The sequence below is a fragment of the Penicillium concentricum genome (assembly GCF_028827145.1).
Source record: "Penicillium concentricum strain IBT 3081 chromosome Unknown utg000002l_segment0_segment0, whole genome shotgun sequence".
Lineage (NCBI taxonomy): Eukaryota > Fungi > Ascomycota > Eurotiomycetes > Eurotiales > Aspergillaceae > Penicillium > Penicillium concentricum.
Window position 1 is genome coordinate 8,808,756 of NW_026622755.1, and position 24,031 is coordinate 8,832,786.

General features: G+C 48.6%; 9 protein-coding genes across 9 annotated transcripts; 4 read left to right on the top strand and 5 right to left on the bottom strand.

The window, feature by feature from the left end:
- Positions 1 to 847: 847 nt before the first annotated feature.
- Positions 848 to 2,757, top strand: vosA (the record flags this gene model as incomplete). Its single annotated transcript, XM_056724792.1, has 10 exons — positions 848 to 894; positions 987 to 1,054; positions 1,151 to 1,220; positions 1,271 to 1,416; positions 1,469 to 1,553; positions 1,609 to 1,655; positions 1,709 to 1,817; positions 1,867 to 2,209; positions 2,271 to 2,417; positions 2,491 to 2,757. The coding sequence occupies 10 exons, from the start codon at positions 848 to 850 to the stop codon at positions 2,755 to 2,757; spliced, it is 1,329 nt and encodes a 442-aa protein (XP_056581042.1).
- Positions 2,758 to 3,227: 470 nt separating this feature from the next.
- On the top strand, positions 3,228 to 5,845 carry N7517_007063 (uncharacterized protein; the record flags this gene model as incomplete). The annotated part of the gene is made up of 2 exons (XM_056724793.1): positions 3,228 to 3,356; positions 3,422 to 5,845. 2 exons carry the CDS (start codon positions 3,228 to 3,230, stop codon positions 5,843 to 5,845), a joined length of 2,553 nt encoding a protein of 850 aa, XP_056581043.1.
- A 1,031-nt stretch (positions 5,846 to 6,876) lies between these two features.
- N7517_007064 (ribosylnicotinamide kinase) lies at positions 6,877 to 7,928 on the bottom strand (the record flags this gene model as incomplete). Its single annotated transcript, XM_056724794.1, has 2 exons — positions 6,877 to 7,684; positions 7,750 to 7,928. The coding sequence occupies 2 exons, from the start codon at positions 7,926 to 7,928 to the stop codon at positions 6,877 to 6,879; spliced, it is 987 nt and encodes a 328-aa protein (XP_056581044.1).
- A 187-nt stretch (positions 7,929 to 8,115) lies between these two features.
- N7517_007065 (uncharacterized protein) lies at positions 8,116 to 8,805 on the top strand (the record flags this gene model as incomplete). Its single annotated transcript, XM_056724795.1, has 1 exon — positions 8,116 to 8,805. The coding sequence occupies one exon, from the start codon at positions 8,116 to 8,118 to the stop codon at positions 8,803 to 8,805; it is 690 nt and encodes a 229-aa protein (XP_056581045.1).
- A 432-nt stretch (positions 8,806 to 9,237) lies between these two features.
- Positions 9,238 to 13,038, bottom strand: N7517_007066 (uncharacterized protein; the record flags this gene model as incomplete). Its single annotated transcript, XM_056724796.1, has 2 exons — positions 9,238 to 12,011; positions 12,096 to 13,038. The coding sequence occupies 2 exons, from the start codon at positions 13,036 to 13,038 to the stop codon at positions 9,238 to 9,240; spliced, it is 3,717 nt and encodes a 1,238-aa protein (XP_056581046.1).
- Positions 13,039 to 13,398: 360 nt separating this feature from the next.
- Positions 13,399 to 15,671, bottom strand: N7517_007067 (putative HMG box transcriptional regulator; the record flags this gene model as incomplete). The annotated part of the gene is made up of 3 exons (XM_056724797.1): positions 13,399 to 14,907; positions 14,961 to 15,106; positions 15,236 to 15,671. 3 exons carry the CDS (start codon positions 15,669 to 15,671, stop codon positions 13,399 to 13,401), a joined length of 2,091 nt encoding a protein of 696 aa, XP_056581047.1.
- Positions 15,672 to 17,144: 1,473 nt separating this feature from the next.
- On the bottom strand, positions 17,145 to 18,199 carry N7517_007068 (Esterase SGNH hydrolase-type; the record flags this gene model as incomplete). The annotated part of the gene is made up of 2 exons (XM_056724798.1): positions 17,145 to 17,867; positions 17,948 to 18,199. 2 exons carry the CDS (start codon positions 18,197 to 18,199, stop codon positions 17,145 to 17,147), a joined length of 975 nt encoding a protein of 324 aa, XP_056581048.1.
- Positions 18,200 to 20,120: 1,921 nt separating this feature from the next.
- On the top strand, positions 20,121 to 21,273 carry N7517_007069 (40S ribosomal protein eS6; the record flags this gene model as incomplete). The annotated part of the gene is made up of 5 exons (XM_056724799.1): positions 20,121 to 20,225; positions 20,344 to 20,416; positions 20,531 to 20,551; positions 20,660 to 21,077; positions 21,177 to 21,273. 5 exons carry the CDS (start codon positions 20,121 to 20,123, stop codon positions 21,271 to 21,273), a joined length of 714 nt encoding a protein of 237 aa, XP_056581049.1.
- Positions 21,274 to 22,351: 1,078 nt separating this feature from the next.
- N7517_007070 (ribose-phosphate diphosphokinase) lies at positions 22,352 to 23,569 on the bottom strand (the record flags this gene model as incomplete). The annotated part of the gene is made up of 5 exons (XM_056724800.1): positions 22,352 to 22,505; positions 22,564 to 22,836; positions 22,917 to 23,289; positions 23,347 to 23,438; positions 23,499 to 23,569. 5 exons carry the CDS (start codon positions 23,567 to 23,569, stop codon positions 22,352 to 22,354), a joined length of 963 nt encoding a protein of 320 aa, XP_056581050.1.
- Positions 23,570 to 24,031: the final 462 nt, after the last annotated feature.

Genomic DNA, 24,031 nt, shown 5'->3' on the forward strand with positions numbered 1-24,031 from the left:
CTTTTCTTCCGTCTACGGGTTTATAATTCCTCTTTTCTTATTTTTTGGAAAAAAAGATCCACCTCAGCTGATCTCGTTTGAAGAGATTGTTACGGTATAATTTGATCTTCGATTTCCCAATTCTTTTTTTTTTTTTTTATATTTCAATTTTTTTTTTTTTAAAAAAAAATTATATCCTGGATAATTCATTGGGTTAGTTCACTTTTTTTATATTTTTTTTTGTGGGATTCTGGGATCTGATTTGTTCAACACTGTGAGATTTTGGAGGCCTGTGATCCAATTGATTTGAATTTTTTTTTTTCTGAATTTGAATCTGTTTTTTTCTTCCCCCAATTTATTGATAAATTCTTTAGACTCGCGGAACTACTTTTTTTTTTTTTTTGATTATACCGGGGGGCCGTTATACCAGAGAGAGAGCCGCTTAAGGTTTTTGTCTGGAACCGTGCTCGGTTGGCTCTTTCCGCTTGCAAACTGACGACACCACTCCGTTTTCGTCACTGACATCTCTCTGTCTTTTACACTGTCGCTCATTTGTTCCTCTCTTCCATGGTTGAAGCCTAAAGGAATCAGAAAGAAAAAAAACCCCCATTACCCCACTACAGCTGCCACCCCTCTCCGACGACATCGTGACTCGTCCAGGGTTCTCTTTCCAGTTGGATTTCTTCTCGGTCCAAAGACCCGTTCCCTTTTTTCCCACTTTACCTTGTAAAACCACAGATCACTTCTACCTGGTCTTCTGTATTCCCGGGGATCGACCTTCGTATCTGGGTGGTTCACAGTCTTTCAAAGCAACCTCAAATTTTGGGGTTCTCTCCACCTTTTCCTTGTCTGTTTGTGACTCGTCTTGATGAGTGCGACATTCTCCGACGCCTCTCTCTCGCGCGAAGCTCAGGGGTGAGTTCGTTCTTCCCGTGTCTACTTTGACAGGGTCGCAACTCTTACGCGGTCGTCCAGGGAATCCCACTGACAATGTTGAACAACACCAGTTCTGACTTTGATTTGATCATTCGCCAGCAGCCCAATCGGGCCCGCGTGGCGGGGGGCAAAGAAAAAGGTATGTGGAAGCTCTCTCTCTCTCGTTCCTAGTCTCCCGTCGGTGAAGGGGAGGGGGAACTGACAGGAAAGGAACCGGATCTAATGGCGCCTGCAGAGCGCAAACCTATCGATCCGCCCCCGATCGTCCAGCTCCGGGTGCGAGAGGAGGGCACCTACCTCGCACAGTAAGTGTGCATTCACCGTGGCTTTACGCGGGTGGCTGACTTTGGCGCAGGCATTACCTGCAAAGCCCTTACTATTTCATGTGCTGCAGCCTGTACGATGCAACAGAAGAACGTCCTGTGCCCGTCGCACCGTCGACTGCGTTAGCAGGAACTCTAGTTTCGTCCCTTCACCGGTTGAAGGATGTGGACAACAGCGGTTTGTTCTGGCTGGTCTTGGGAGTGGGCTTTTTCACTGACGAGTTTTGTAGATGGAGGGTTCTTCGTCTTTGGAGATCTTTCGGTGAAGATTGAGGGCGAGTTTCGTCTGAAGTTTACCTTGTTCGAGATGCGAAAGTGAGTAGCACGGTCGGGAGCCTAGTCTGGATTTCACAAGCTAAAGAACCAACAGGGATCGTGTCTCCTACTTGAAGACCGTGATCTCAGAGCGGTTCACAGGTAAGAATCTGTTGTGGAGAGGGTGGTATAGTTGGATTCTGACAAGCTCGCAGTCTCTCCTCCTAAGAGTTTCCCCGGAATGATGGAGTCAACTCACCTTTCCAGATCATTTGCGGATCAAGGTGTGAAATTACGCATTCGGAAGGAGCCTCGGACCATGTTGTACGTGCTATGAATGGGAAATGTCAAAGCGTGTAGCTAACAGCCGCAGGAAACGATCGACACGGCCGGACGAGTTCCATCAGCCAGTCCCTACTCGATCCCCGGAGCGTCAGTCGGTGCAGATTCCTCCAGCATCTAGCTATGGAGGCTATCCGCCGGCGGCCCGGGATTATGGGTACTACGGTCAACAGCCACCGGTCAAACGTCATCGTACTTCGATCGATTATGGCAGACAGCAGAACCTCTATGATGTGGATGGTCGAATGGCCCGTCAGATGGATCCATATAACCAACCAACAGCTGCCATGTACGCTGGTCAGCCAGGAACTTACCAAACGCCTGCTGCTATGCAGACTTACTCCACGGGGCAGGTGGTGCCTGATTATGCGGCGGTTCGTACCCACAACCCCCCTTTTGCAGATTTCAAGAGCTCTTTGAGCTGACATCCGATAGATGTATCCGGGCATGCAAGCGTCAGCGGGCATGCAAGCGTCAGCCCCCATGTCCCAGATCCCCGACCCTACCGGTCAAACCCGATCTAGCCAGCAGCAGCAGGCCGCTGTGGGACAATTGATGGCGATGAACCAGCCTGGCACTCCTGTACGGCACCCCTCTGCGAACCAGTGAGAGTGTGGAATAGAACACCTAGCTAAGGATTTTGGACCCGAGACAGACCCCGGATTCGACTGGAGCGATGTTAGCTCAGGGATACACCCGGTCCGGATACCCTCCCACCTCGACTATACTTCCTCCTCTGCAGCGGAATCGCGACTACCCTCAAGGAACTAATGGATCCACGCGAGGTTATTTCGACCAAACTTCTCAGGCGAATACCCCTATTCTTCCATCTCAAATGGTCAACGAAGGCGATCGATTTGGCTCCGTGGCCGGCCCAACAACCTTTGATCACCCTGATTCCGCGAATGGAACGCCCCAATGATTTGCTTGACGTCCTCGACGTTCTGGCTTTATGTTAACTTTTTTTTTTCTTTCTTCTGTCTTGATAGACTGGGAGGACTGTTTCATTATTCTTTTTTTTATGCTTGATGCTCTAACTGGGTGGCTAAAGGTTTTCATTTTTTTTTACAGGCGCTGGCGGATATAAAAGGGGGAGGTCTTTCTTTCATGGGATTGGGAGAAAAGTGAGACTATTATTAAGCCCTTCTTGTACATACAGGCCCTCTTTTTTTAAGGCAGTATCACTGGCTAATTGCAAGTGCTGCTTTTTATATTTTTTTATTTGATGATGTATGAGGTGGAAATGCAATGGCTTAACTTCACGTACCTTCCCTATGTTTGCCTAAGATTGGAAAGCTTGCCCTTCTTTAACTTCTCTTCTATCATCTTTCCTCTCAGTCTCCTTTTTGCATTTTCCTCATTCTCTAATTTCATCTTCGCCTATTTCATCTCATGGAGTCCACTACGGAGCCTACGGGGCCCATCATGGACCCTAACCACGGCCCTCTCAGAAACCTCGATTTGTGGTGTGACTGGACTGGTATCCCAGAAGACCCAGTGTCTATCACAATCGCCATGGAGGTAACACTGAAAAATCAGGCCCCGAGTCTTCCTTCTCTTTGGTGCTGACTGTCATCTGAATTAAGCTACATGCCCGCGGTCATCCCAACCTCAATCTACCAGTCCTCAACGTGCAGTCGCCAAACATCGTCAAAAGGCCGTCTTGGTTTATCCGGTTGAAGCCTGAGCTCGCCCACTATGACATTCCGCCTGAGCAGGAGTTTTGGCCTAGCCAGGAATATGGTGACGCCGAGAGATACCCTGCCAAAAATCCCTCTATCTCTCCCTCTGGGAGTGTTGTTGTTCATGACGGTTCGCGGGATAACGACCCTGTCTCTCGCCGTGTTGTGGATATCTCGGCCCAGTTTGATAGCTCGGATAGCTCAACCTCTTCTAACTCTCGCAAGAGCCAGAGCCAGGTCGACAGCCTTGGTAGCCTGAATTCCCCCAACCCCCGTAAGAGATCTGCTAAGGCTGCCTCTCTACCTGATTCAATCCCTCCTGACGATGACTACCAAGGCACCCGACACAAACTCACGGTGACCAAGATCGACCTGCCTGGATTGGAACCTGTGTCCCAAGACACCAGCACCACCACCAATATCATCAGTTCTAGCCCTTGCCCTATTCGCAGACTTTCTGCCAGTCTGGAAGAAACCAGCGTGACCAATGAGAACATTCCGCCTCAAGCCTCGGCTCCGAATCTTGTGCCAGATTCCCAGGTTACATCTGAGCATCTTTCGCTAAACAGCAAGAAAGTGACAGTTGACGTTGAAAATGAAATCCCTCTTTGTTACAATAGAGAAACTCGCAGTGAGATTGACTTGGCCAACACCGAGCCGCTCACCGAAGCGAATTTGCGAGTGCGGAATTATGATACACTTTCTACTCGTGTGTGCAACGGAAGCCTTTCTGAAACCGAAGATAGTAACAAAGAAAAGGAGGATCTGCTTCTTTCCCTTGAATCCATTGGCTCGCCATCGTTCTTTTCGGGTCATCATGAACTCCCTCTCCCCCGGACATCTGCGGAAATTGCCAACAAGCCAGAGCTTGTCTTGGACAATGACATTCTTTACCTACAGACCCCTCCCAGTATCTACTCCGCGACATACCAAATCGCGATTTACCTCAAGGTCAGGCTGCAGAAAGGAAAATCGAGGGATTGGTGGGAGTTGGTTGTGAGTGGATTGCCTCGACTGGTCCAATTCGAGTCTTATTATCTCTACTTCCGAACACCCCCAGGCCAGGGAATGGAATTCATGACTTCGTCTTTCAAACGACATACGCTTGTGGAAAGCTGCTTGATGGCCCAGTTCGACGGTGGAAAAAGCCTCGTGGTTCCGTTCCGTAAGTGCAATGCACAATTCTACGGGCCACTCAAGGATCACAAAGTCAACACAGTCATACAATCCGAGGTGGAGGAGGTTGATCCGTCGTCCTATATGATCAAATACAATGCCGTTTGCTCCATTGATCTCGTCAATCACAATTTCTGGGCTGAGAAGTGTCAATTTGACCTTGTTGTGCATGGCGGCCCGGAAGGCGAGTTTGAGGCCAATTTTGAAGCTCAGAAACCTCTGATAAACACCATTCGACTGCAACCAGCACTAGCACCAGATTTAGATGGGATTGGACTCTCGCGCATTAATATCACCAGCATCCCCCAAGCTCTGGACATGTTCACAGTGTCATGGGAAGTCAAATTGCCACGGGGAAAGGCTTACACCTGGTTGCCATGGATTAAGACCAGGTACAGTGACGTTGAAACCATTCTCCTAGAAGATTACGCCCTTTCTGGCCCCGCCCATGAGTATCTCTCTCCGATACACCAGGGGGTTGGTACTAGGTGCCAAGATCCATGGTGTCAACTGGGAGTTGGGCTTAACCATTTTGAGCCCCCAGTTGAGAAAACTCCACATCTTTATGATGGGTTCGGAATTCACGATACTGGGGTGTTTAATCCATTCTCCGAGGACTCAGCTTCATATCTCCAACGTAAAGCTCTTCTCAAGACTGCGCCTCCACTGACTGCACCTCTATTTAAGTCTGCAAGTACCCAGACCTTCGTTGGGGAGATTCCAGCCCCCAAGTCTACAAAGACCGAGACTCCAGTCGCTGAATCAAAGCCAAAGAAGCCACACCGTGTTGTACGTGGACTGTGGACTCTGATCAAGTTCTTCTTCCATCTATTTGCTTTCTTGGCGTCTGTCCACACCCTCTACTGGTCGTACTTGCTGCACAATTGCGGGTTCCGTTTCGACCCCTATGATTTCCCCACCTCGTGCCCCCAAAAGGAAGTGTATGTCTATCTGGGCTACGCAGAGAATGTCACCAATGCTGATGTGGGGAAAGAGGCGAACACGGTCCTGGAGGAGTTTGTTCTTCAGCCTGAGCTGATTCGATCTGAAGTTCAGTCTATCAACACCACACCTGCCGAAATTACCCCAGTGCCTCTGAGAGACCGCATTGATTACCTTCTCGGATGGCGAGGACCAATTGCGAGGGAATAAATCTTTGACAGTGGGGATGGCTCAGTATCGTTATGAAGGAAGATTACCGGGACGTGAATGGAAAACCGCAGAATCAGGCACAGCCATGCAGTTAGCAAATAGCAAACATAAAGACACAAAAATCTATTGCTTAAGCCACCGTATACTCTCTATCACCTATGTAGTGTATACTATACCTATATCTAATTCAAATATTATTCCCAAATCAACTCAACAGCTAAGCTGAAAACAGCATCTGAAATCGTGGTTGATCAAGAACGGAGTTTGCATGATGACCTGGCTTGTTAGCTAGGGACAAGACAGGATGCTCTTATTCAAGACGTGCTATTCCGTGTATTCAAGTTGGTTACATAGAATATTCGGCCGCTTTATACCTTGTCATGTCTTTTTAGATGTCCTTTTACCATTCTCGGTTTCATAACCAAAAAAATGGAATTAAGAATTTTTTTATATACCAGGGCTTGTAGGTACCTTGGGCAGGAAATCTTAGGTCTAGATCTACCTCGATATACCTCTAATTAAGAACTATATTTGAAATTATTTGTACCAAATATCGCACTATACATGCGGGATTTTCCAACCTTGGAAGCCGAGTAATGTCTTTCTAATGACAGTTACCTTTAAGAACGTAATCATGACTTTTATCTGGACTTTCGCAGCCCGAGGAATTCATCTTCATCATCCAAACCCTACAAAGGATCAATCCCGACATTAGAGAGACTATTACCTATTTCTCCTGATGATTGATCTGGCCTCTATAACGATATTCTTCGCATTTGGTTAGAGTCAAATCCTCCATTTATTTGGAACTGTCGTATGGTGGGACAAATTTCGTCCTATATCCGAAGACTCTTAGGAGATCGCAGATCGTTACGAGAGACTAAAGCTTTGACGACGGGGATGACCCAGTATCACTACGAAGGTGAATACCGGAACATAACTGCAGCCAGGTAGAAAAAAAATAAAGGACAATAATTATCGCTTAACCTCTATATCTTGTACACTCCACCACGTAGATCATATATATACTACTATACCGATGTCCGACTCAAATAATATCCCAGAATCAAGTCAACCGCCCACCTCAAAATAACATCCATCCCTGCACTCCCACAACCCGGTGCAACCTCAACCCCAACATCAGTCCTAGCCTTAGTCCCATCCCCAACCCTCCGAACAAGATCAGCCTCCCCCAGATCCTGACTCCCCTTCTTACCCTCATCTTCATCCTCAGCAACCAACAACCAAGCATGGTCCGCCACATACCGCGGCCAAACAACATCATCCACATACCCAGGCGGATCAACCCAGAAATTCTGCGGCGGACGATCATCCTCCGCATGAAGATCAACCTCCGTCCTCGTCTTCCCACATCCCTCATCCCCAGTCTGCTCCGGCGGCTCCGGCGCCGCCCCAACAGTCACATACCCACTCCTCCCCTCCCGTCTAGCCTTAACAAGCTCATACGCCGCAGGCAGGAATAAATGAAGATTGATAGCGTCATGAACAGAACGAAGGACGTGCTCTTCTTTCTCTGATCCAGACAGGGGAGGCGCAAACAACAAAAACCCCTCTAAGAACGCAATGGTCTTCTCATTGCGTTCCCCTGTTTCATCCAGCAATCGAGAACAAACAACATCCCGCAACTCCTGCACTAGCTCTTCCGACACGCCGGAAGAAGTCTGGTCGTTCTGGTCTTCCTTGCTGCGAAGTCGGGGTGGGAGTGACCCTTCTTCGCGCACGTAGTTTAGTGCTTGCGAGAGGAAGGGGATGTCGATTGCGGAGGCTGTGTCCCAGTCTTGGATTCTCGCGCCGGAGCGGGTGGTTGTGTAGGGGATTCTGGGGGTGTTAGTATGTAACGTGATTGAGTGTGTATGTATGGGACTCAAGGAATGTGTACGCACTGATCGTCCGGGAAATAGAAATCATCTTCGTGGATTATGAAAGTGTTTAGAGGTCGGTCATTTGGTTTGAGATTCACCCCGTAAAATACACGCTGTAGTAACCGTGCAAGGGTTGTCTTGCCGCTGCTTGAGGGCCCGGAGATCCCTATTACTACGGCTTCCTCGCGAACTGGCTCCATTGCGGTAATTTGGGAGTTGGAGAATTGAAGCTCAAGCGATGAGGGTGAGGGGTGCGGGGGGCGATTGTAAGCAAACTAAGCCTAATTGGGATTAGTCCCTACGGAATGTGTACGTTTCCTTGAGCCTCAAACTCATCTCTTTTCTCTTTATTTTCCTCTTTTCTTATCTCATCCCACAATTTTCATCATGGACAGAAGATGGAAGGATCCAGATGGCTGGGGAGCGAGACATATATATGACACCGCTCCTTTCAGTTTGTGGGACAAGATTGAGCGCAAGTATCGTCCACCGACGAAGGGAGAATTCCGGTGGATTCGCAACAAGTTTGGAGATGGAACGATCTCGTGCTATGGTTGGTTTATATGTATCAAGATTAACAACCCGACAAATCAGGTTCCTCTCACACTAGGATGCATGCCGGTCATGTTTGTCCATGAAACTTTGCATGAGCCCTTTCCTGAAGCACTTTATCCCAACCCACGATTACCAGATCCATGTCCTCATCTACGATGGCCACGAATAGAATTCTCAACAGATGCAGAAAGCACCACCCTCCTCAAAGCGTTGGAGCCACTAGCAAATATACGTCCAGTTATGTATCTGCCTTCATTGACGATAATCGAGCTTGAGTACGGAGATAGCCGTGTTTATGGACCCAGGTCACTCCCAGGGATTGTTGCTGGGCGCACAACTATATACCACCACTCAGAATCACCCGTCTACAAGTCGATGAAGAGTTTGAGCGGAGAAGAAGCCCTGACTGTCACTCTTCAAGAAGACTCACCGCAGATGTTGTTTGAAGGGAAATATATCAAGGCAGGGTCATGGGCCGAAACTGATGACATAAGTCTAGGCTTACTGAGCCTGTTTTCGTAGGGGAGGGTGAAGCGGAAGCCTATACGTCCGCCTGGGCAACCGGAAATTCATTTTGAACGGTGGCAGTCATATTATCTCCAGGCATCTTGGGGAGTTACGAAGCTACGTATCTCTCATGACATGGATTGTCTAAGTGCTCATCTATGATCTGGTAGCTGAGGGATGGCAAGTTCTTTGAGTGCTCTATTCACTTCCAGGGTAGCTGTTACAGCACGTGTCTAGCACTGATACTCATTTTCTCAGCAGTAGCTGGTAGGCACATAGCTAGCTCCATGAGACGTTTTTGCTACATTTAAAGTAATCATAAACGCTTCAATGGCTCATCGCATGAGGTAGGTAGTGTTCAGTTATTTATAGTAATTCTCATATCTTGGAATAGCTTCCAGAGCTTTATTTTCATAAGTGTAGATATATATCATGCAAGTAGCCACATCATGCAAATGGTCCGAATAACGAGACTCGTCTGTCAACACCGCCCCCGGGCAAATCTGACACAGATTGCAATGGGCTAGATTCCTCATCACTATCCTTAATAACTACCACACCCTCCGCAAAGCCAGTCCGCGAAGGCCCAGACACAGGAACCCTAGCATTAGAAGTCAATCCCAACCCGGGCACAGGCTGCTGCGGCCCAGGAAGCGAATCCACAGCACCCTCACCCAAAACCTCATCATGATTCGCAAAGGCAATCCGTCGCCGCCGGGCCGATGGCCCCTGAACACCAGCCAGATCGGAATCGGCATCGGATTCCGGACCCGACCGCTGTTTTCTTTTCAGCTGTCCCCGCTGCCGCAGTGGCCCGCGCACAGGGTCCACCTCGCTATCGGGAATCGGCAATTTATGCTGATCAAATAGTCCGATCGGATATGTCAGCGGAGCCATGCCGGCCGAAGCCTCGTCGGGCATAGGCAGGAAGGGCTCGTTCTTAATGATATCGCTCATGGTACTATCTTTCAACGGGTTATCACCTGCGTGCTTCGTCTCCTCGGCGGTCATGTTTTTGCTGCGGTTGAGCATCCGGTGTTCGAGGGTATCGCCTAGGACGAGTGTTTCGACGTAAACTGGTCTTTTCTGCCCGATTCTGTGGGCTCGTTTGATGGCTTGGCTTTCCACATTACGCTCCCAAATTGGGTTGACGATGTACATCCGTGAGGCTTCGGGAATGTGGAGGCCGTGCGAAGCTTCTTTGACGCTCATTAGTAGAACGCGGACCTCATCGGTTTGGCGGAAACTGTGCAGATGTTCGGTTTTGAGATTGGATCCCATGCTCGTGGTACTGGCGTAGGTGCGGAAGTTGACTGCTATTAGGTCCAGACCTTGCTCGACCCAGGAAGCGACGTTGTCGTGTTCATAAAAAATGATGATTTTCTCGGTCTTCTGGAACTTCAGCACTTGCTCTAACAGGTATCGAAGCTTGGCTGATGCTACTCCTTCCAGCTTCGTTTGTGTCAACGGCGAAGTCTCTGGGAGAGTGCGGAAGATGTTCTTCTTAAAAGTTTGCTTTGAATTTTTCCTTTTACCTTTCGGGCTTGATGTGTTTGCTGCGGAATTCGCCAACTCGGGGGCACCGCTGTGAGGAAGAGTAGCTGTCTGGCTGTGTTTGACCACCTCCCGACGAACTTTGATGCCCTCTCCTGCGAGACCTTCGGCGGGATCAGGCGTTTGGAGATGGTTCGTCACAAATTGTTGCGCGCGACGGGCCTGGGTCATACCCATGAGCAGGGGCTCGTGGTCGGTGTGAAAGGGATCAAGGGCCCACATGTTGCGAGCATGCTCTGGGAAATGCCGAACAAAGACTCCTAGCTCATGCATCTTTTTGAATCCATTCCAGCCAGGAGAGCCAATTGCCTTTCGTGCTATCTGAATTCCATGTCTTAATTGGTTGAAATCCGCCACTGTCATCTTCTCTTGGTTTTTCTCTAGATATTCCAGAGCAATGTCGACAGTACTTTGGACGTCATCGGAGCCAGCCCACCAAAATCCAGCCAGACGTAAGTTTTGTATCAACTCAGTGAGTTTAGTTTTGCTGTCTTTGTTATCACCAAACATATAGTCAGGACCTTCACGTTCAGACGTAATGGCGTTGACTGCGAGAGTGAAAAGGAATATGTTGATATACAGCCGGTCGTAGAAGGTTGGCTCAAGGTAGACAACCTTGTTATAGAGCGGCGGAAGAGTGATCTCCTTTTTGACCGTTTCATACGGGTGCCGCACAACAAGACTCTGGAGGGTCGCACGTAGAGATGGAGATTTTCGAGCAATTCCATCTTCACCCACCGTTCTTGTGTAAGTATCCCACTCCGATTTCCAATCCTTATTACGATTGTTGGACCAAGGCTTGAGATCGAGGAAATCATGAATCATCAAGCCCAATTTATCCAAATCTTTTATTTCATGCTTGAGGGCACCGCCGGCGTTTCGGGCTTGTTGCAATATGGCACGACCATCGAGTGAAGATCCAGTATCGTCTGTTTTCACTTCCTGTGAAGCAATGCTCAGTTCCACTCCATACAATTCCGAGAGAGGGGTTCCCGAAATGATCCAGCGGCGCTCAAAGTGCAGCTTTTTTAGAAAGTCGACCATTTCTGTTGTTCTACCGGCAAGGTCATGCCCTTCATCGACAATGACTCGCAACCAGTGAAGATTGACAATAGGATAATGCCCAGATTTGCCTATTTTTGGATTCTCTTTGTTGCATCGGCCTTTGGAGAACAGCACAATGTCGAAGTTTAGAAGTTCCTCAGTTGGTGGTGTTTTGTCCTTATTTCGCAGAATTAGGACATTCAGATCGCTAGTGTGAGTAGCAATCTCATGTTCCCAGTGGTCCATCAAGTTTTCCGGGACAATAACGAGTGTACCAGAACAGAGATGGATTTCTCTGGCCAACAGGGCGTACTTTGATTCACGCTTTTGGCGTTCGTTTGGAGCCGGTATAATGTAGGAGCCACTGTCGGCCACGCAGGCCTCTATACAATTGATATAATAGTTTCCCTTGGCTTTCTCCCGGCCAAAGAAGTCCTTCCAGGGAAGGGAAAAGCGACCAGCAACAGAAGCAGCCATTTTCATTAATGTTCCAGTCTTGTTTCTGACGGGGTTATTGAGCGTTTGATACTCCACCGGGATTTTGGGAAAATGTCCCCGCGTAGCCAATATCACAGCAAGACTGATGAGGGTTTTCCCGCATCCCATGGACTCTGCCAAAATCCCTAGTAACAGTTAGCATGATTCACCAAGATATTCACAGACCAATAATCATTGAGAAAATCAGCGCCGAAGGTATGACCACCTACCTCCACAGGCCTCGGGATACAATATCTCATTCCTCAAAACTCTCCCCTTCACCTTATCATAATAGAACTCCACCCCAGTCGGACCCCGCCAGTGTTGAAATCTCGGATCAAGTGCCAGCGCCGGCTGTGTCTCCCGCTGAACCATCACAGCAGCAGATTCGCGCTGAAAGTCATAGAGCGTCGTTTCAAGACCTCGAACTGAATCATCAAGCAATTCCTTCATGATCATCCGCGAGTTGGGATCTGTTACATGGTCTAAGTTTGGTTTGGGTTGTTGCAGTGTATTGTATATATAATATAGGGATTCCTCTTCTTCGCTATCGGGTTGAGCGTTGGCCAGTAGATCAGCATAAGCATTGACCAAGCCGTCCCATGCTTCGGAGGAGCTGTCAATCTTGGACATGACGCGTTTGAGAGCAGATACGAGCTTGCTATTTGACTTCAAATGGGTCCGCCGTGCGTCTGGTAGCACGAAAACCTGTACATTGTCGCTGTCGTCAAGAGCGTGTGTGCGGATCCATTCGACTTTTTCCAGCAGCGCTATGTCGGAGTTCGGGTAGTTGGGCGTGGAGGAGGATCTGCCCAAAACGCCGGCTGGGATATAGTGGTCGATATGATTATCCATTGCCTCTGAGGCGTGGGGGTTAAGAGGCTCATTTGCCACTGGGATGAAAGGGCTGAGAGGCTCATCCCTCGCCGCTGTCGTGTGGGGGTTAAAAGGTTCATCTGCCACCTCTGGGATGTGGGAGTCGAGAGGTTCCTCCGTTGCCCCTGGGATGGAAGGGTTGAGAGGCTCGTCCACTGCCTCCGGATCTTCAAGTTTCACATCGGGTTGAGGACTGGACGGGGGATCGGGAACCAGAGGAAGCCCTGACGGAAAGTCGACCACAAGCACTGGCAGTCTGTTCCAGTTGCCACAGGCATATTGGCTTACATCCGGCATGGTGAATGCTTTGCAGGAAAAACAACATGAGATGAGATCCGGAGATAGATAGGCAGAATGGCGACCGCCTTAGATAAGCGGCTCTGCCATGTCGGGTTGGGAGTGGATCAGGAGGGTCCGAGCGCCCACGGGTTGGCTTCTTTAAGGCCAACGTCCCCTTTCTCGATTTTACGTCTCGATTGTCACAATAACCTCATTTACACAGTTTTCACTATTAGTATTATTAATTAGAAGCAAGATGAGTCATCATCAAATTACCACGATCTAATCTATCACATGCCCCAACCAATGAGTCCATGAATCCTTGAACAATGCACCAAATTACATTCTATGGCCCAGCCCCGAGGCTTGATCTTGAGATTACTGAGTCAAAAAGTCTTCAATCTCAAAACCCATCCGCTTAAGCGCTTTCTCCTCCAGATCCCGCCCAGCAACCTTCCTTAGTACGACCGTGCGCGCATCCTGCAGCCGCACCTCAACAGGATTCCCACCCATGCGATCCAGTTCCTCCTTACTGCACTCACGAATGTAAACCGTGATATCAGGGCCCACGCACGCGCGCCACAGCGACGCCATCCACTGCCAGTGATCGAGCGGAGCGTAGGAGTCGCCGATGGGCGTGGAGCAGGCAAATGCGTCTGCCGTGGTGAGTTGGTAGCGCGGGACGAGCGCGATCGGCACGCCGTAGTGACTGCTTGTTGTGATGGCACTGACCTCGGAGCCATTTTCGCTTGACTGGGCTGGGGAGTGGATTTGCATGTTTGCGGTCTTGGGGATGAGGGTGCGGGGGGAGACGTTTGGGGCGGTGGTTTCCTCGTCTGTTGTTGTGGAGCGAGCGTCGAGGGAGCCGGCTCTTGAGGTGGATTTCACGAAGCCGACGACTTCGTCGGAGATCCGGTGCCAGGCTGAGATGGTGTTGAGGTAGTCGACTGTGGCGTCGCCCATCTGGCCTGCTTCTGCGGAGGAGGGTCGGGGTGGTTTGATTTCTGGACCGTCAAATACCCGTACATTGTACTTTTCTTCCTTTTTTAGAAGGTTGTTGAGGTAATCGACGGCTATTTGGACGAGGTCGGGGTCTTGGCCGTCGACGGCGATGACGGGGCCGCGGGCGGAGGGGTTGCCGTCGCGGAATGAGGGGAGAAGTGGTGGGGAGATCTTGGCGAGGACTTTGATCTTGTTGAGGAAGGGGATTGTCATGACTGTCGCTTCGACACTGGTTCCTTCTTGTGGATACGGTGTCATGGGAGTCATCGGTGTTGTCTGGAGTGGCGGTAGCTTCAGACTGGGGTCGGGGTGTGGCTGTCCCTGGACATTTTGATATGGCCGTTGTGGTTGAAGCATGGGGAGATGGCGTGGCGGCATATCAGGGCGAGTACTCCAAGGGCTCATCGGGTGCGGTGAGTCCGGCATGGCACTACCGGGACTGCGGTCCCTGTAGGAGGGATGTAATGTCGGTTTGAACGAGCCGTGGGATACTCGGCGGCGTTTATTATCAGGAGATCGACCACCGGGTTCCTCCCAGTGTCTTTGGCGAGAATGGGGATCATGGTCCACGTTTGGCGGCTTTGGTACTGGATTGGGGTCCTTCTCGCGGCCTTGGACGTTTCTTGGCGGCATACCATTTGGGTGTGGTGATGATACTGAGAAGTTTGATGGTGGTCGATAACCAGGCCCACTGCTGGGGGTGAACGGGGTCATGGGGGAAGCAGGTGCATTCATCAGTCGGCCACCACATCTGTTGCAGTGTGACGATCCAGATGGGTTGTGCCCAATACCTGAGGCCGCACTTCGGGCGCTTCCATCCCGACCATACCGCCGAGGCTGATAGCGGTAGTCAGGGTATTGTTGCTGATGCCGAGCTTTTTCTTCCTGGTGTAATTGTCAGCATTTTGAAATTACATTGCCAGAGATGCTTGTCTTACCTCTGCAAGTGCCTTCCATTTACTCTTGTCATCCTCCGAAAGAGACCGCCACTGTTCTCCAATAATCTTGGAGATCTCGGGATTGGCCAAGCCAGGATTATGAGCGACCACCATGGCCTGATAATGCTGACGATACAGAATAAAAGCTATAAATCGAAATATTAGCTATGTCCATTGAGTTCGAAAGATCAGATCTGGCTAATTATGACCAAAAAAGAAACAATCGAAAAAGCACTTGCCAAGCTCTAGTGACGGTGCGGACAGTATCGACTCACCATTACGAGGCCGGGGAATTTTCGGATCCGGTTGACAGAGGCAAAACTGCATGGCACTCTCTTTCTGTGATTTGACGGGACTGGTACTGCTAGCTGAAGAAGACGATGATCGGTCTGATCTTTCTCGCATGGGCAATTCCTTGGTGGAGATTATGGGGCCGATAGGCTTGAGAGAGCCACTGGAGGACATCTTGTGTGCCTCTTTAGATGTAGTTAGGGAGATATGTTGATGTGTCTGGAGTACCCCCGTTGATCGAGGATCTGGATATCGGACTGCCCCAACTGGACCATCAGGGTGTCTCATGGCCATGGCTGACTTGGGCAATTCTTCGCTCATGATTTTGTGATCGAGTAAATTGCTCGGTCTAGGAAGAGTGACTTGGGCAGACTCATAGCGTAGAGCAACAGGGTTGGGGAGAACTCGATCGTAAGACATTTAATACTTTTCAATGAAAGGATCGAAGGCGAACTTTGAATCAAAGAAATAGGCGACAAGGGAAAGGTAAGAAAGTATAAAACCCTTTGAAAGAGGTAGAAGTGTGAATATGTTTGGGGGCGACTGGGCCCCAAGAAATAACAAGAAAGAAAGAGAGGGGCTAGAAGCGAGAAACAAAGAGGAATGAATCAGAAAAGAAAAAGGGAAATAATCCCAATAAGAATTGATTGAACTGGGGGAATACCAGGGATTAGACAAAGCGAAGTATAGCGTTTGAACCGAAAAGCCCTAAAAAGCGCGGGTTTCTTTGTCTTGGGTTGGTTTCCCCCGGAATCCCTGTCTAGCGGCTTATTCTTTGACAATAGCTCCAGATTGCCCTTGATATTTTGACCGAGCCAACCGAGAAATAAATTAAAAGAGAATTATGTATTAGGGAAGTTCTTTTTTTTTTCCTTTGTTATAATTCGATTCTTTCTATGGAGACTCCAGGACATGAAAATCTCAACCTATACTTCCAACGACACGGTACCCTTCAGATATTAACCACAACCAAAGATCAAATGAAAAATATGAGGTATCCAAAAAAAAAAAAAAGAGTCCCCTATTTTCTAATCTTTAGGGCCAAGGCACTAGAGTCATTGTTTTCTTTGTCTCCGGATGCGGCGACCCGCTTGATCGAGCCTGTCCAATATCGCTTACATTGATTGGGCGGATATTGTGAATTGGTTCCCCGTCAAATCAGACAAAGAAATCTTTAACAAACACGTTAGACAATTTTTTAGTTTTAGGCTTGATTGTCTAGCATTGTCACCTGAACGTATTTCCTATTATATGAATGTAAATATATCGTAATTTCAAATCAACATCTCGGGATCTGGGATGATCTCATTGTCGATATCCACTAGCCGTTACAGTTGATTTTGAACAATACCACCTTTTCCCCTATTTTCCTCTAAACGTTGTCTCGGGTGCCTCTTTTCCGTTTAATCTGTTCCGGTTTGACATCGGTACTACCCTGCCCTTGAATCAAAAGGGAGATCCACCTGTGAACCCTTGTCTAGTTCGTTCGAACCTGGCCATCTTACCCGCATCAAGCATAGTCGGGTAGTGCGTTTGACACTCGGGTACCGACATTACTATAGACTCCCGGGCCCTTTTGGAGACGTCATATTTGTCACCGTTCTTTTTTTTTTTTTTTTTGAAGAATGGCGTCTCATTGATCTAGACAATGTCTAAGCTGCAAACCCCCATCGGCTGTGGCGCTTCGGTGACACTCACTTAGGGTTCAACAGAACCCCATCAATCCCATGGTAGATCTCCGTAGCCATGAGCCGGTGAGCTAAAGGACCTAGATGCATTTCGTTCCTGAATATGTTTCGGTCAAAAAATATGACACTTTAATCCGTCGATCCCTCCCAATTCTTAAGAAATGGTAAAGGAATGACGATGAGGGGGAAAAAAAAAAGGAACCACTCACCAGAACAGATACTTATCTGGATGCTCACACTGTTTCCTCTCCTTTGACATCATGACCCGGAACCCACTCTCAACACAAGGCTCCTCGACATTTTCCCACCCATCCAAGTTCTTCCCAAGACCGTTCTCCTCCTCAATCCCCGCCGCATAGAGCTGCCAGTCACGGATGCGGTCCATCATGAAAGCATTGGTATCAAAGAGATACACAGTGCCATGACTCCACTCCTTAACCATCTCACGCAACTTCCCATTCCACTCTTCAAGGATCCGCACTGTATCCTTGTACTGATCACCAGCGAACTGAAACCCGGGCAGGAAAGTCACGTCAACCGTCTGCGTCAGAATGAGTTTCAGCTCCGTTGTGCCCAATTGCTCGGATAACGTGTCGAGTTGACCCATAAGCGTTGCAATGCGTCGCTCAACCGATTTGCTTGCTGTGTCGTAGTCCTTCGTAATCATGCCCCAGAGGTCCCAGACCCCAAAAGAGACGATGAAGATCGTCCGGTCCTGGCGGGACCGGACCGCTTCCTCGGAGAAGCCCTTCGTCGCGGCCGACTCGGCGTCTAGCCATTGCTGGAGCTGGGACTTGAAGTCTGCGAGGTGGGCCTGAGACCATTGGCCTAGTAGATCGAGTTCTTTGTTGTCGACCACTGCGCCGATGTTCTTGCCTTTTAGAAGTGGACTTGCTGTCTGTGCGAGGTTCTCTTGATGGCAGGAGAACTAATCGTGTTTCAGGTTGTTTCAGTCAGATATGATGCCTGTTTCTCCACGTTTTAAGCTTTCCCCGGGTGTTATCATACCATTGAACAGAGCCAGTCCGTCCATATCTCGCCCTGCGCCTCGCTGGATTGATTACCGTTCCATGAATTATCGCTCCATGAATCCCCAAACACAACTAATCGCTGGTCGAATGTACTGGCTACTTGGAACGGGTCTGATACCAAAGGGGCGACCTCGAGAACAGTCCGTGACTTTAAAAACCATGCTGATACAAAGATCGTGCAGACTGCGATAGCAGACAGTGCATAGAAACGGTTAAAAGGGCGTATCATGGTGACTGAACGGCCAGATGCCAGAATAGGCCCAGTTGAGCAGTGTCGAGCTTGGATCACAAGTCTTGTGCTTGTCTCGGGTATAAAAAATAAAGTCGCCACAAATGGCTCCGATGGCAAAGTGTAAGTCGTCGAGCTATGCTTCCAGCAATAACAATGCAACACAATGCAATCAGAGACAAATGTCTCTCAAATTCTGCGGGGAATTAAAAGATTATCCAGCACTGCAGAAATTGGCGAGGAAATCTCCACTCGGACAAGAAACCGGCAAGGTCGGATATGTGGCGGTTCCTCCAGAAACGCTACGGGAAAGTAGAAAGAGAATAATATATGATATATACTGATCAAGACTATAAGGTAGAGCTATAATATACAAGAATTAGCATCCAAAAAGCTAAAATTCCTATATTTGACGCAGATTCGTCACATTTGTAGATTGGCCGCGTGGCTCGGAGAGAGAGCCGAGTAGAATAACGTTCGATTGGGCAAATCAGAGTCGCCAATTTTAACTTCTTTCTACTTGCGCTGGGAATTGCTTGATCTGGTCTTTTCGTCTGTATTTAAGACTCTTGGTGATTTTTAGGTTCTCCTATTCTTTCACATTCTTCAGTCCGAATAGTGGAGACTAGTCTGCTTACATCTCATAAAGGCTACTGTACAAGGCCACGTTCAGTGGCGTGCTGTTTCGCGTTGTTTCAGGGATTTGGTATTCTGTTGGCCTATTTGCCGTCTGATACGCAATTCTTTCTTGGTCTATGGATGTGCCAAGACATCGTATACTGCAGATCTCTAGAGCGGAGTACTGTGAGACACAATGCTTCTATTGGGAAAAAGATGGACAAGGAAGAATAAAGTATGGGGAAAAGGTATATGGATAGGGGGAACTAATCATTTTGATATTTCTAGCTATAACAGTGAGAAAGACAAAGACTTCCGAAGAAACACATCGTAGTGGTATCTTGGATATGATCTTAGAACGTCCCTAATATTATTGAGCCAAACGGATCGGATTTCTGAAGCCCTACATTTCCAAGGACAAAGACCACATAAGCAGCCGACTATACTTGTACATGGTACCTGGAATGGGTCCTGCTATTAATCAATCAATGCTTCTCGGCCCTGAGTCTCCATACTCTGAATCCAATATCCACCTATCTCAGTGAGATGATAGGTCCAGGGGTTGGGGTTGTTTGCATGTATGATGCCTTGTCAATTATTCATGCATTCTGGCGTTTGCACGGTCTGACAAGCCAATGGTCTACACCAAAGGTCGGGCATATATTCAAATATGGTTAGTTGAGGCTGTCATTTGCGATTGTCGTACGAGGCTTGTGGTGGCTGTCAATAAGTCGCTTTGTGAGACCGTGTTCAGTCTTGATATATAAAAGTTGGAGTCTGGCCGGTCGGGACTGAATCATGGCCCGAAACATTCATTCATCATCCCGTTGGTGATTCCAGGTCGGTTGTATTTAAAAGTCGCATTGGGAGGTCTCACGCCTGAGTAAAGAGAACAGTGTTGGTTCAACGTCGAAAGAAAGTTGTAGTTGTTGGCGGTCTGGGATACGTCTTGTCTCTTGGATGCATAGTCGGCAGGGGCGAATTGCAAGTTCATCGTTGAAAATACAGTTAATTTGGTGTTTTCAGCGCTCTGTAAACACCTACGCCACAACATTTTGTGAACATGACTGAGTTAATGGACGAAGAAAAGAAAATGCCTGGGTGCTGAGGCCAAGTCACATGACCTAACAAAGCACACTAAACCCTATTTGGCGGACTCAAGCCCTACTTCCCACACGTGACACGTGACTTGCACCTCGCTAAGCCGGCGAACTAAAAAATCCACAATACAGACTCCTTCGACGACAATCTCACAAATCGACAACACACGCGCTACCGTCTTGACCGCGCCGCCTCCGTCAAGATGAAGCTCAACATCTCCTACCCGGCCAATGGGTCCCAGAAAATCATCGAGATCGACGATGAGCGCAAGCTGCGTCCCTTCATGGAGAAGCGCATGGGCACCGAAGTCAGCACTCCCTTAAACCTCATCCTTCCCCGACTGTCCGACAATCAACTCGATCAACATACACATACACACACACGACTATGGAGAACGACTGGCTAATTAGGATTTCTTTGATTAGGTTGCCGGCGATGCTCTCGGTGATGAGTTCAACGGTTACGTGTTCAAGATTACCGGTGGTAACGACAAGCAGGGTACGCATACCAATCCCTTTCTCTTCCCAGTGTCGGAGCAACGAACTCGATGATAGAGAATGGAATTCAACGCACACAACGAGAATCACAATGCTGACGAATTTTAATTTACAGGTTTCCCCATGAAGCAGGGTGGTACGTACACATCCGCACAACAACCTGGGGAATGAACAAAAAAAATTATATCCAACCCCAGGGATACAACCAACAAACCGCAGGATACTCATCGAATGATTTCTACAGTTCTCCTCCCCACCCGTACCCGTCTGCTCCTTGCCGACGGCCACAGCTGCTACCGCCCCCGCCGCACCGGTGAGCGCAAGCGCAAGTCCGTCCGTGGTGCCATCACCGGTCTGGACCTTTCCGTCCTTGCTCTGTCCATCGTCAAGCAGGGCGAGGGTGAGCTCCCCGGTCTCACCGACACCGTTGTCCCCAAGCGTCTCGGCCCCAAGCGTGCCACCAAGATCCGTCGCTTCTTCGGTCTCGACAAGAAGGACGACGTCCGCAAGTTCGTCATCCGCCGTACCGTCACCAAGGAGGGCAAGAAGGATTACACCAAGGCCCCCAAGATCCAGCGTCTGGTTACCCCCCAGCGTCTCCAGCGCAAGCGCCAACGTGTTGCCATCAAGCGCCGCCGTGCTGAGACTGCCCGCGATGCTGCGTAAGACCCCCCATTCTTTTTTGATATGCTCTGATCAATGATCTACGAGTGGTATTGGTTTTATTTTTTTGGAAAACATCTGAACTAACGGTTACATAGTAACGACTACGCTAAGCTCCTTGCCGGCCGTGTCCACGAGGAGAAGGCTAAGCGTGATGAGCTCCGCAAGCGGAGGGCTTCCTCCATGCGGAAGTAAACTTCCAAACCCGCGGTTTTATGATTTCGTTCTGCGGCGATGGGGTTTAATGGAGGAGCTTCACGTCTCTGGGATGATTTAAGGGGAATTCACAAAAAATGAATCACTCTCAGGGGCGCGGAGGATACATGTCTGATAAAAAAGAAAAGGGAACAAGAAAAGAGACGGGGAACAGGTTTCAAAACGTACAAAGCAGGCTGAGTGGTTGATACTCCATCTGTGTTGAACCTACCTTTTTTTGATGACCCTTTTTTTTTGAATGGAGTGCATGCAAATTTCAATACTCAGTTCTGTCAATTGCTGGCTTTTTCAAGGAGTAGGCGTAGTTATGGAGTAGTATATTGTATATTCCCTTTATATCTCTGTGGACTAACTCCACTTGAAACTTGGACTAGTTCAATCATACTAGTATTACCTTAAATTCCCCCGCGTCTAGTCATAGTACATAAGGTCACGTGTTGGTATAGAAGTTCGGAATTATGTTCAAGGGTATGACCTTCAACGACATGGCTACAGGGCTCTTCTACGTCCACACCTTTTGAGCGACTCGATGACTGTATGGGATTTACTATGTCTGCTCCACCTCCATGGCTAGTACCAAGGCCACATTTGTTCTACGTAATGTTCTAGAATCACAGCAATATATCATTTAGACTAGCCAACTCAAAGTTATAGCAGCACTTCTATAGAAAAACACCATGTCTAATTGAATTTTGTAAAGCGGCATCGAGGCCTTGAAACAATCTAAACCAAATAGCAGGTACTTCGCATATGAACAGCACGCACATGCACGATGCAACCGAACCCAGCCAAGGATAACCAACTTCCGCCAGAGAGAACTGCGTAAAGCCAACATTTAAACGTCGGTCTCTCTCTTAAAGAAAAGAAAAAAAACATAGAAAACAATAATAAAACACCCGGGGACTAACATCCTCGTCCGGCTAATAAAAAGGGTCATAAAAATCGTATTTTTTGTTTCCCGCTCACTCCACGGTTTCGCAACCACACTCGTAGGTAATCACTAGGACAACCCGTAGATTCAATCCTCTGTCTTGATGTATTCATATCTGCCTCTGATTTATCCCACAGTGTGCGAGAACAAGAAGCTAACTGACTCGCCGTTGTGTGTACGACGGCATGCCTCTGCCAACGTAGGGCTGATATCGATCGTATGGATCTTGTCGCACTGCTCTTGCTTGTCGCCCAATGGGACGGTGTTGCTGACGATAATGCTGCGAGGAGAGAGTTAGTTAAAAGTGACCTGTCGCTAGTATTCGGGTGTATACATACCGCTTGAGACAGCTACCGTTCAAGTTCTCGATCGCCTTGCCGGACAGAATTCCGTGTACAACGATGGCGTTGACTTCGGTGGCACCGTGCTGCATGACGGTTTCGGCAGCCTTGGCGAGCGTGCCGCAGGTATCGGCCATATCGTCGACAATGATAGCGACCTTGTCCTTGACATTACCGACAAGGACCATGCGCGAAACCTCATTGGGGCGGGCACGTTCCTTGTGAATAAGCGCGAATTGCAAATCCAGGCGATCAGCGATGGCAGTAGCACTAACAGCAATCCAGATTAGCCCTTTTACATTCCCCCGCTATAGTAATACAGGTGTAGTATCGAGGTAAGCAAAACTCACCGCTTAGCACCACCAGCATCAGGGCTGACGATGACACAGTTGCTGACATCGAGGTTCTCACGGATATACTTGAGCATGCTGGGCTCGGCGTACAGGTTGTCGACGGGGACGTTGAAGAAGCCCTGGATCTGGCTGGCGTGCAAATCCATGGTGATGACGTGGTTGCAGCCAGCGGTCTGGAGCATGTTCGCCATCAGCTTAGCGGTGATGGGAGCACGGCTCTTGTCCTTCTTATCTTGGCGGGCATAAGGGAAGTTGGGGATGACGGCTGTGATGCGGCGGGCCGAGGCAGTCTTGCAAGCGTTGATCATGATCAGGAGCTCCATAAGTCCATCGTTGATATCGTTGGGTTTCGTAGATTGGAGAATGAAGACTGCGACAAGTCATATATATGAGTGGGGGTTGAATGATTAAAGTGGGATGCACGTACCATCTTCATCCCGCACGCTCTCTCCGATTGTGACACTGGTTTCTTGGTTGGAGTATTGCAGGACCATAATCTTGGTCAACTCAATGCCGAGCCTGATTCATAGCTCTAGAATTAGCCGGTTGCCCAGTCTTGACCTCGTCGGTTACACATACCGGTCAGCAACTAGGTTGGCGAGTTCCGGGTGACTGTTGCCAGTCAAGAGCTTGATGGAGTTGGCCGACATGATGTAGGGCTTTGTGAAATAGTAAGAAGAGAAAGTTTCAATTCAAAGAAACCTCAAAACACACTCTTCTTCAAGATGACCGTGTTCGGCTCAAAAAATAGTTTTCCTCCGCGGCCCCGCATACCTTTTTTTCTATGCAGTCCCGTGACGGGCTCACCGCCTGATGATATAAGCCCCTTTCGCCAAGATTTGTCGGAATATGAAGTTCTACTAAAGAAATACACAGCGGGTTTGAAAGGAAAAGAAATAAATGCAGCAATCTAAATACATAAAGAGGGCTCTAGAAAGAACACGGTTGACCTGCACTTCAACCGAATCCCTTACCAGGTGCCTCAGTTTTCATCTTCTCATAAAGAAACTTCTCGCTGGCCTATTCCAGCCTTCCATACTCTCCTCATTCGTCCCCAATAAAAAGAAAATCCCGTAAGAATCGAGAGAAACGCCATACAATGCTTTGGCTTT